Genomic DNA, 12,338 nt, shown 5'->3' with positions numbered 1-12,338 from the left:
ACCAAACAGGAGGAGCTGGAAGCCATTGTGCAGCGCGACAGCTATGACGTAGTTGCCATCACAGAAACATGGTGGGATGCTTCTCATGACTGGAGTGCTGCAATGGATGGCTATAAGCTCTTCCGAAGGGATAGAATGGGAAGGAGAGGCGGTGGGGTGGCTCTGTATGTTAGGGAGTGTTTTGATTGCATAGAAATCGAAGATTGTGAAGACCAAGTAGAGTGCTTGTGGGTAAGGATGAGGGGGAAGGCCAATGAGGCAGACATCCTGCTGGGAGTCTGTTACAGGCCACCCAACCAGGATGAAGAGACGGATGAGACATTCTATAAGCGACTGGCAGAAGTCTCGCATTCGCTGGCCCTTGTTCTTGTGGGGGACTTCAACCTACCGGACATCTGCTGGAAGTATAACACGGCAGAGAGGAAACAGTCTAGGAGGTTCCTGGAGTGTGTGGAGGATAACTTCCTGATGCAGCTGGTGAGTGAGCCCACCAGGGGAGGTGCCTTGCTGGACCTGCTGTTTACAAACAGAGAAGGACTGGTGAGAGATGTGGTGGTCGGAGGCCATCTTGGGCTTAGCGACCATGACATGATAGAATTCTCAGTTGTGAGTGAAGTAAGGAGACGACTCAGCAAAACTGCTATCATGGACTTCCGGAGGGCAGACTTTGGCCTGTTCAGGTCACTGGTTGAGAGAGTCCCTTGGGAGACAGTCCTGAAGGACAAAGGGGTCCAGGAAGGCTGGACAGTCTTCAAGAAGGAAATCTTAAAGGCGCAGGAGCAGGCGGTCCCCATGTGCTGTAAGAAGAGCTGGCGGGGAAGGCGACCGGCCTGGCTGAACAGGGAGATTTTGCTGGGACTCAGGGAAAAGAGGAGAGTTTATCACCTCTGGAAGAAGGGGAAGGCAACTCATGAAGAGTACAAAGATCTCGTTAGGTCAAGCAGGGACAAAATTAGAAAGGCAAAAGCCCAGCTAGAGCTCAGTCTGGCCACAGTCGTAAAGGATAATAAAAAATGTTTTTACAAATACATTAACAACAAAAAGAGAGGCAAGGAGAATCTCCATCCCCTACTGGATATGGCGGGGAACATTGTCTCCAAGGACGAGGACAAGGCTGAGGTACTTAATGCCTTCTTCGCCTCAGTCTTTAATAGCCACTCCAGGTATCCACAGGATATTCAGCCCCCTGAGCTGGAAGACGGGGATGGAGAGCACAATGTACTCCTCATAATCCAGGAGGAAGCAGTCAAGGACATGCTAAGCCACCTGGACACCCACAAGTCTATGGAGCCTGATGGGATCCACCCGAGAGTACTGAGAGAGCTGGCGGAGGAGCTTGCCAAGCCGCTCTCCATCGTTTATCAGCAGTCCTGGTTAACAGGGGAGGTCCCAGAAGACTGGAGGCTTGCCAATGTGACGCCCGTCTACAAGAAAGGCCGGAAGGAGGATCCTGGGAACTACAGGCCTGTCAGCCTGACCTCTGTTCCAGGGAAGATTATGGAGCGGTTGGTTTTGAGAGTGCTCACAGGGCATCTGCAGAACAGCCAAAGGATCAGGCCCAGCCAGCATGGGTTCATGAAAGGCAGGTCCTGCTTGACCAACCTGATCTCCTTCTATGACCAGGTGACCCGCCTAGTGGATGAGGGAAAGGCTGTGGATGTTGTCTACCTGGACTTTAGTAAAGCCTTTGACAGCGTCTCCCACAGCATTCTCCTGGAGAAACTGGTGGCTCGAGGCTTAGACGGGTTTACTCTTCGCTGGGTGAGGAACTGGCTGGATGGCCGAGCCCAGAGAGTTGTGGTGAATGGCGTTAAATCCGGCTGGCGGCCGGTCACGAGTGGTGTTCCCCAGGGCTCGGTTCTGGGACCAGTCTTGTTCAATATCTTTATAGATGATCTGGATGAGGGAATTGAGTGCTCCCTCAGTAAGTTTGCAGATGACACCAAGCTGAGTGGGAGTGTTGATCTGCTGGAGGGTAGGAGGGCTCTGCAGAGGGACCTGGACAGGCTGGATCGATGGGCAGAGGCCAACTGTATGAGGTTTAATAAGGCCAAGTGCCGGGTCCTGCACTTCGGCCACAACAACCCCATGCAATGCTACAGGCTTGGGGAGGAGTGGCTGGAGAGCAGCCCGGCGGAAAGGGACCTGGGGGTGCTGGTTGACAGCCGGCTGAACATGAGCCGGCAGTGTGCCCAGGTGGCCAAGAAGGCCAACAGCGTCCTGGCCTGTATCAGCAATAGTGTGGCCAGCAGGAGCAGGGAAGTGATTGTGCCCCTGTACTCGGCACTGGTGAGGCCGCACCTTGAATCCTGTGTTCAGTTTTGGGCCCCTCACTACAAGAAGGATGTTGAGGTGCTGGAGCGTGTCCAGAGAAGGGCAACGAAGCTGGTGAGGGGTCTGGAGCACATGTCTTATGAGGAGCGGCTGAGGGAACTGGGGTTGTTTAGTCTGGAGAAGAGGAGGCTGAGGGGAGACCTTATCGCTCTCTACAACTACCTGAAAGGGGGTTGTGGCGATGAGGGTGTTGGTCTCTTCTCCCAAGTAACTAGTGATAGGACAAGAGGAAATGGCCTCAAGTTGCGCCAGGGGAGGTTTAGATTGGATATTAGGAAAAATTTCTTCACTGAGAGGGTGGTCAGGCATTGGAACAGGCTGCCCAGGGAGGTGGTGGAGTCGCCATCCCTGGAAGTGTTCAAAAAACGTGTGGATGTGGCACTTCAGGACATGGTTTAGGGGACATGGTGGTTTTGGATTAATGGTTGGACTTGATGATCTTAAAGGTCCTTTCCAACCTAGTGATTCTGTGATTCTGTGATTCTGTGACTCTGCCAAGGGTAAAACAGATAGCTTAGGTTGCTGCTCTGGCTTGGCAGCAGCTGAGTTCAGTCTTCTTTTGGGCCACTGGAGCTTGTTATGAGGATGCACATGGCAGCGGGTAGCAGGAGGCTCAATTCACAGGCATTTCCCACCAGCCAGTGCTAAATGAGACATTGAGGCTGGTTTGACAAACATGAAAAGTATTACATTGCTAATCCTGACTGGGGATAGTATGTCCCAACAAGGTAGGAGTGGGGAAGATGGAGGAGCCTGTCCAAAAGGAGAAGCAGAGTCTGCATTTCTGTGCCATAAAATAGTTCACTGGAAGAAGAAACGTTAATCCTTTGTAGCCAAACTGAAAAATAAGTGATGGATTTTTGAACAAGAGACAAGGAAGGGACAGGAGGACAGTGAAGGAAGGAGGCAAAGCAGTTTTGTGGATGTTCCTGGGGAGCTGCTGCGAAGTGTGAGAGTGACATCAGAAAAAAACCCCAAAAAACCTCAAATCAAACCAAAAAAACCCCAACCTCTTCACTGGAAATGTCTCAAGTGGGGCGATGGAATCTGGCATGGGCAGAGCACAATGCTTGAGAGTACTTCAAATATTTTTAAGTCTTCCTTCTGATGATAATGTTGGAGTCCAGCGTGACACTGTCATACTAGTACAGATAACGCTTTGCATTTTACCTCTGAACTCCTTACTTGTTCCTGTCTCTCTTGGCCCTCTCCCTGGCTGGGAAACCATTCTTCTCCAAGTATTTTGCTGTTGGTTTGAAGGCCTGTTCTGCAGTGCAATATCAAGGTGCACCTCAATGCAGAGGTGCTCTAAACCCCATGCTAAACATGCAATACCTACAGAGAGAAAATTGGGACATATATGAGATGACAGAGTGCAGCATGCACTCTTGTAGTCCACGTTTAGACAAAGAAAAGTGGTTAACTGGACCCAGAACTTGCATCGTGATGGTGGTATTTCCCAGTACTGTGAACATCAAGCTGGTCTCCTGCGTAGTCTCCTGCAAAACCAAGAGTGAATGGTAGAGTGGGGAATGGGGAAGGTTTGCTTAGCAGTACAAATAATGATTGAAGTATTTAATAATTGAGGAAAAGGGGGATTTATATATCTCTTCAAGATTCTTTTGCAAATCAGCCCAAACCTTTAAAGAAGGTTTTAACTCTGGATTCAGGTGCAGAAAGGCTGAAATCCCTACTGGTCTGGGTTTCTCAGAGGCAGGTCACTCACCCTGCTTTAAGATTAGCTCATAAAGTGGGAACAGTACTCTTTGCATTCAGCAGACTTAATTACAGTAGCAGTGCTTTATTGCTGGCTAACGCTTAGATCTTACTGTATAAAATCCTAATAAAATTTCAACATTTCTATGATTTGTATATCCTTTGGTATTCTAGAACAACATTCTCGAAAGCAGTAACTGGTGAAAGTTTGCATGTAATTACACTACAGTACACAGCATCCTCACAACTGCCTACGCTGAGGGACTCTGATTTCGTGTGTGTGTGAATCCTGCCATTCCACCCACCTTTGAAAAATGTGAATCTGTTTATACAAATGATAAAAGTGTGGGACTGAGCCTTTCCTAATTGGCAGTTGCTCACTTGTCGCAGCATATGGCACCTGTACCAGTCCCATCATAGCTGTGTTTGTGTGTTTACATAAAGACATGCAAAAGTTTATAGACACGCATGTGTGCGCACGCACACACGCACATATCAAAGCTGAAGAGAGGGCCCAATTCTACAGAAATTTTGATTAAAAAAAAACTTCCCCAAATTCTATTAGACATGTTGCTTAAGAAAAGGCTGCTTTCCAGTCCCCTCTGGAAATGGAGGCAAACAAGGACTTTGTACATATCTGTTCCTGATATTTAAAGCTTTCTGGAGATATACATCAAGTTTGCTCCTTTCAAATCTGACCTTTAGCTGAAAAAAAGAGAATACACCCAACTCCGTATTAAAATTTTTACAAAATTCATAGGAAGCATTTTTCAGGGGTGGTACTGAGGTAGTCATTGTATGGCATTAATTCACAGCATGCTGTCAGACAGCACCACCTAATAAGCTTAGTGTGACTTTTGCTAGTTGGGAAGAGAAGTACCCTGTGACCAGCTGTGCAGGAGTGTAATTTGTTTGTTCACAATTGTTACATATGAATGCATATTATATGCCATTAAAATAAAGTGGGATTTTAAAGAAGGGAGAGAGGCTGCCACTTTACCTTGTATGGCCACTGCCTTTTGAATACAGGGAGGTCGTTTGGGTGAAAAGGGGCTCAGGTTTGCCCAGGGATCGAGCGGGTATGCTGAGGTGGGAAGGGAGCTCCTGGCGTGCTGGGTCAGGTCTGCTGCAAGGTAGACATTCATGGACACACATTAACCCATGTGCACAATAGCGCAGGAGGTGTGTGAGAAAAGCATCTGACACTGACCTGTAGCTGAACCCTAGGATGACGGAAAGAAAGGTGGGCACCCAAAGGTGACTGAAACCTTCTGACCCATCAAGCAGCCTCTGAGCATTGCTGAAGTTGAGAGGAAGCTTGAAGGAAAGGATTGGTACGGCAGAGGCAAAACCAGCAGGGAGGTCAGTTCATAGCCCTTTTCCCTTCTGTTTTAAGTTTTCTGGGTTTTTGGAGGATCTTTGTTCCGTTTTGTGTTCTGGAGAGCAAGGTTTTATCAGTTTGGTGCTGACTTCAAGGATGAGGTGCAAACAGATAAACCCAAAAGGTTTGACCAATGCAGGGTTCGCATCATACCTTTAACATTGAATCAAAAATAATATTGGCATGGTTTTCACTTGGTTCTCCCAGCATGTGACTTTGCTTTTTGGATGGTGGGTTTCCGACTTGGCACTCGAATCACAAGTCCTTATGCCACCTGTACTACTGCCATGCTGCTGTGCTGTCAGGCCCTGGTTTGCAGCTGCCATCTGGATCTGCTGGGGGGGACGACATGAGTGCAAAAAGGGTGGTGGCACATGCTTGATCTTCTTAGAAAACCGAGGAGGCCACAAGGTCTCTGCAGTTGAATGTGGACACAACTTGTGTCCACCAGTTGGCTTAGACACTCTAAGGCATACTCAGAGACTGCTGCTCAGGAGAGGGTGGGCTACCTGAGATCCTGTTGTCTCTGTTGGGGCCAGAGGAATGGAGTAGGCATTCTTAACGAGCGCTCTGACTTACCTGTGTGTTAGATGAGAGGTCAGTAAATCTGCATTTTTTACTAAAAAGTCACTGATTGATTGATTGATTGATTGATTATTTAGTTATTTGTTTTCTCCCCAGCTCTGTGGCTGACATTAATGTCCATGGTTCATTATAGGACCTATTGCAGCTATTACAGCCCACAGCAGGAGTCGGTAAGGGAATCTCAACAACATTCCGTAGGGAGCATCCTGGTGTGCATGCTTCAGTTGCTACCTCTGCCTCTTCCTGCTGCCCCTTACGAGGAGTTTGAAGCTCTGTGAAGGCACAGAGGTGGTGCAGCCCTCAGACTGACTGTCTCCATCCTGCACAGAAAGAGGGAATGAGAAGGGCTTCCCACCTTGCCCTTCCCAAATCTCCAGCACAGAAGTTTGTTTGTGCCTTATGCCCTCATGGTGAGGAAAAGGGTGTCCGTGTTGCTTGGGGTGGCATTTGGGAAGTGGTGCCTGAAACGGCTGTAAGCCCAGGACTGTACGTGGGCTCTGCTCTGCACTGCCTGATCTCCCTGGGTATCCAGTACTGGGACCATGCACCACAGTGGGAACTAATTGGAACAGTTTCCTGGAGTTCCTCTGACATATATTTTCCATTTTAATAAATAAAATGATGCAGAAGAACTTGGCATAATGCTGTCACATGGAGGGATTTGGCTGAGGACTTGTCTAACGTGTCTTGATGTTTGGAAGCCATTGACCAGTGTGATTGAAACCTCAATTGGACTTAAAAAAGCTGTGAAAATTGAATAATACAATTTAATTTGGTAAAAATGATAGTTTATATTGAAACACCTTTTAGTGGAACAAAACATTGTTCAGAGGTAATTTTCAGTGGTCTCCGGTAGCTCAGGAGCTTCAATTTTGTATAGTAAAGAAGACTTTTTTCCTCAAATAAATGGCTTTAGAGAGTCTGTTTCCACTGTTTCTAATCACTGGTGTGTTCAGCATAACAAGTTTAGTACTAAATAATGTTAAAGATAGCTAAGTCTGCATGACGCCAATACACCTCAGGCATGAGGATGCTGTAGTGAGGAGAGATGCTGAAGCACACAACCTGCTGTGGAAAAACTCAATGTGGCCTCACATGTTCATTTGAAGAGCAAATGTGTTTAAACTGACTGAAAGGTTTCTATGAAAATATTTTTTCAGCAAAAAATTGGATGTTGGAAACATATTATTCATAGAAGGTGACTGTTTGTCTTAACAAAAAAAAATTAGTAGAAAAAAGAAAAATAATATGCTAGGCAAAATTCTTGGTTTCAGTTTTTCTCTAAAAATTTCAGCTCTGAGAAAATAAAAATCCATTTTCATATTAACTAAACACCTGGTATAGAGTTCTGTGATGTAATATATATACTCTGCATCTGTAATGCCCAAGAATCCATTAATTCAACATAAACACTTCAGGTATAGGCCCAAGAGCGTCTGTGATGTGTTTATGAGAATTGTTACATGGTGGAGAGGTGGCAATAGAAATCAGAAGGTATAATTTTGGCACAGGAGAAGATGCTAACTGTGGCAAACTTCAAGTGGTTAAATTTGTGCCTTGGTTTTATTTGGTTTGACTCATGCGTGCTTAGTCTTGGTGGTATCCTAGATGAGACAAATTTCCTTTTAACAATAATATATGTGCAGACAGAAATCAGTTCTGTGTTTTCTCCAGATTATGCTTTGCATCAGAAACCTGTTGGCAATCTGAGTGAATCATGAGAAATGCAAAGAGGATTCTATGAAGGACAGTGGAGGAAGATGTACAGCGAGTATTTCTTTGAGGGGAAAGTGGAGTGCTAGAGTAGAGTTAGGAAGAATGAGCTAAATGAAGGACACTGTTTATTACAAGTTGATCTTACCATATCTTAAACTGTCAGTCTGGTTCTTCAATGTAAAAGCAGTCCAGATTCCCACATTTGCAAATGAAGCTGGATATCCTTTCACCAAAAATGAAGATTAGTATGGGTCACCTGTGCAACACCTAAGGATTTAGAGTCATGTCTCATAGATTTTTCAAAAATATTTCTGCAGCCAAGTGTTTGATTCCCGTGGAAAATCTTTTGTGCACTCCTGAAGTAATCTGTATCAGCTCTTATAAGGCTAAATACCTTTCCAACTGTGGTTCTGTGTGACAGTTTTCAAGGAAAAAAAAATATAAGCTATATTGGTCACTTTTAGTTAATTTAAAAAAAATTAACTAATGATTTCAGAATAGTCTTTGTGTTAAATAGCTTTAATATTCTTCGGAATGGTCAGCGTAATATAGCACTATGACATCTAAAAGTATGTTTTCATGACTTCTAAAATCTTTTTTTGACCAGGTTGTGTCTGAAAATGTGTGTTTTGGACCATATCTTGGTCTTTTGTAATTGCTGAGTCCAGGCATAAATAACCAGGAGGTTTCTGTCTGTGAACCATTAGATGGTCCTTTTATAACACAGACAATGGGAAGGGGCTTATGTGTGACAGAAAGCTTAACGTTGACTGTTTCCGAATGAGATATGATATGACATGGCACTATGCACCATCGCTGTACTTTCAGATACATTTCAAAGTTGAAGTAATGGCAGTTTGGTTTTGAATGTTTTACAGTTGAAGATAACAGCTTGTCTCAGAAGAAGAAGATAACAGTAGAAGATCTCTTCAGTGATGATTTCAAAATTCACGACCCAGAGGCTAAATGGATAACTGGTGAGTGAGGCATGAACGTGTAGCAGTGTCTTTGCTTTGCTTCCTTGCTCTCTGGGCATCTCTTTTTTTATTTCCTCCTTTATTCCTCCTGTTCTTTATTTGGCTCCTGAAATTACAGAATCAAGGACTGGTTGATGTTGGAAGGGACCTCAGGAGATCATCTTGTCCAACTCCCTGCTCAAGCAAGGGCAGCTAGAGAACCATGCCCAAAAATTCAATCCTCAAATTCCTATTCCAGCTTTCCACCTGATAAATATGCAAACACCACTGTTCTGCAATTATAATTTTTTATTTAAGGCTCTCCAGTGGGCTCATAGCTAGGCATTGAAAACCACAGCCGTTGTCCCAAAATGCTTCCAGCATTCAGTAGGTGATGTAACACCTGGTTGGAAGAAGTGGTTGGAGCACTGTCACAGTCGTTATTTTACCACAAACAAAACTTCAGGTTTATATTCCCTCATCAAAACATATTTTTTTTCCAGCAGAAAGGTGAGGCATTGCTAAACAACAGACAAACAGTGGTCCAGCAGCAGCTGGGCTGGTGCTTGCACAAGCCATGTGCTTTTTTTATCCTCTGCTGCCTTATGTTTTCTAGTCAAGGGAAAACCATATAATACTTGAATTAATGCGTGTAGTATTTGCTGTAGTAGAGCTGCTTTGGGGGATGTAGATTTCAGCTCTCGCTGGAAATTGCTGCAGTCGGAACAAGTTTTGGCAAGAATAAAATTATTTGTGCTATGCCATTCATGTAGGTTCCAGTCCAGCTCCTATTATCACTGAAGTTATTAAATGTTTTTCTTTTGAATTTAATAGGGTACTGGATCAAATCCTTCCTCGTGTTTGGCTTTCCTTGTCTGTTATGCCTACTGGGAACAATTTTAATACCTGTAATGAAAAGAGTGCGTGTTGAAGGGTAGTGCTGAATTAACACATTCCCCAGCTGCCCTCAGCACAGCTGTCTCCGACTGCTCCCACAAGTTCAACTACAGTGGAAAGCGATTGCAGACAATATGCACCTTCACAAACCCACCTGCCGATGGGCAGGAGCTCTTTTTCAGCCTGCGTACTCTGGAAGAACGGTGCTCCCCATAACCCCTCTCTGGGAATAATGACGGTGGAAATATTAGCTGTATCGCAGCTCGGAGTTGTTTGTCTAGCATCCTTTTTTTTAGGACTGATATCTCTAATGATATCTCTAGCTCTATATTCCTTCTAGTGAAGGAAGAAGTGTTTTATTGAGACCTTTACTGCTATTTTCTTTATTTGCTAAAGTACAAGGGCATGATAATGAATTAAATAAACTTTTGCAGGAACAGAGAATGAAATATTGCCATAGAGCTAGGTATAATATCCCCCCTCTGATGAATATAGCTTTACATGGATGCAAGGCATATTTTCCACAAAACTGCATTCTTCTGTGAAATAACAGTTTTTCCCATGCTTTTCCAATTCTGGTCACACACTCGTGCCATATAAACTTTTATTAAGACTCCGATCTTGAATGTTTTAGAATCCATCTCCATCCTCCCATGTACTCTTACTGGCTCCAGCACAATTTAACATCAGTCTTGCCTGATCTGAAATTACTAAAATATTGTTTCTATAAAGGACAAAGAGCAAAGTAGTATTGTGCAAACATGCATAGATATGTTAAAAGGACTTGTTCTGTTGCTGTGCTACTAATATGACTGATACCGATTTCAATATGTCTAGAGAAATTTATATGAACCCAGTAGATATTCTGTAGATCTACCCAAGGGTGACTTTGCATTTAAGGGCAAGGCACTAATCTGCAATGCCATTCATCAAAGGACTCAAAACCATTTTACAACATTAATTACTTTTCTGCATTATAGTTGCTTTTCACAGCTTTCTGTATCTGGCTAAGTGGTGAAATCTTGGTTAAGGTTCCTGATAAGCAAGATGAAAGACCGGTAGCGCGATTCCCAAGCAAACATTGCTCTTGGTCTCTTATTCTCAGTTTTCAGAATGCAGATGAAAGACACTGCAAATGCCAAAGCCAAACTAATAAAACTAGTATAACAAGAGTGCTGGAAGACCTTAGCAGAAAAGTTGCATATTTAAAAATTGCATGTTTAAAATTGTGTGTCAACTCACAAAATCAGTTGATGTTTCACGGGGAATCCATACAATTGTTAAAATATAGGTAGCTGCTGTGTATCCTTCTTCCCCTTCTTCTCCTGTTAATTATGTAGCAAAATATCGTGTCCATTCAGATATCTGCAAAACTCAGTCCTCTTGCCTCTTCAAGAGTTCTATTTCCTTCCTTTTCCTCTTCATTATTGGAGAAGATAGGATTTTGGTGGCCTCACCAAAGATGAAGCATGCTACATGTTTAAGAGTATTTGAACCCTCTGAGGGGTTTATTCCCAAAATTGTTCAGTGTATTGAGTTTGCCTGGCAAGGTTTTGGTAGTGGGGGGGCTGCAGGGGCGGCTTCTGTGAGCAGCTGCCAGAAGCTTCCCCTGTGTCCGGCAGAGCCAGTGCAGCCGGCTACAAGACGGACCCACCACTGGCCAAGGCCGAGCCCGTCAGCGACGGTGGTAGCGCTGCTGGGGGAACAGAGCTAAGAAGGGGGAAAAAACCCTTAAAACCAGCAATGGCAGCCGGAGAGAGGAGTGAGAATGTGAGAGGAGCAGCCCCGCAGCCCCCAGCCCAGAGCAGGAGGGGCAGGAGGGCTCCAGGCACCGGAGCAGAGGGTCCCCGGCAGCCCCCGGGGAAGCCCCCGGGGAGGCCGGCTGTGCCCCTGCGGCCATGGAGCTCCACGGGGGAGCAGATCTCCACCCGCACCCGGGGAGGGCCCCACGCCGGGGCAGGGGGATGCCCGAAGGAGGCCGTGACCCCGTGGGCAGCCCGCGCTGGGGCTGGCTCCTGGCAGGGCCTGTGGCCCCGTGGGGAGAGAGAGGAGCCCCCGCTGGAGCAGGTTTGCTGGCAGGACCTGGGACCCCGCGGGGCCCAGGCTGGAGCAGCCTGTTCCTGAAGGACGGCACCCGTGGGGGACCCGGGCTGGAGCAGCCTGTTCCTGAAGGACGGCACCCGTGGGGGGACCCAGGCTGGAGCAGCTTGTGAAGAACTGCAGCCCATGGGAAGGACTCACATTGGAGAAGTCCGTGGAGGATGGTCTCCCGTGGGAGGGTCCCCAGGCCGGAGCAGGGCAGAGGGTGAGGAGTCCTCCCCCTGAGGAGGAAGGAGCGGCAGAGACCAGGTGTGATGAACTGACCACAACCCCCATTCCCCGTCCCCCTGCGCCGCTCGGGGGGAGGAGGGAGAGAAATGGGGAGTGAAGCTGAGCCCGGGAAGAAGGGAGGGGTGGGGGTTTTAAGATTTTAGTTTCTATTTCTCATTATCCTACTCTGATTTGATTGGTAATAAGTTAATTTTCCCCAAGTCGAGTCTGTTTTCCCTGTGATGGTAGTTGCTGACTGATCTCTTCCTGTCCTTACCTCGACCCACGAGTCTTTCATTGCATTTTCTCCCCCCTGCCCAGCTGAGCAGGGCAGTGACAGAGCGGCTGTGGTGGGCACATGGCGTCCAACCAGGGTCAACCCGCCACAGTCAGTAAAACATCTGTGTTCTTCCCAGTATCAAGGGGCTGGTTCAGTCCCTCTG

General features: G+C 46.1%; 1 protein-coding gene across 4 annotated transcripts in view; it reads left to right on the top strand.

The window, feature by feature from the left end:
* DPP6 (dipeptidyl peptidase like 6) overlaps positions 1-12,338 on the top strand; it is a gene marked incomplete at its 3' end in the record, with an annotated part of 523,189 nt that overhangs the window by 338,905 nt on the left and 171,946 nt on the right. For all 4 annotated transcript variants that reach the window (XM_081996368.1, XM_081996366.1, XM_081996369.1 and 1 more), the window contains exon 3: positions 8,611-8,709. In XM_081996368.1, coding sequence (XP_081852494.1) covers positions 8,611-8,709 — 99 coding nt within the window. The remainder of the gene's footprint in view (positions 1-8,610; positions 8,710-12,338) is intronic.

The sequence above is a fragment of the Phaethon aethereus genome (assembly GCF_964289735.1).
Source record: "Phaethon aethereus genome assembly, chromosome: 2".
NCBI lineage: Eukaryota > Metazoa > Chordata > Aves > Phaethontiformes > Phaethontidae > Phaethon > Phaethon aethereus.
The sequence above is the reverse complement of the archived record's forward strand: the minus strand, read 5'-3'. Positions and strand labels throughout refer to the sequence as shown.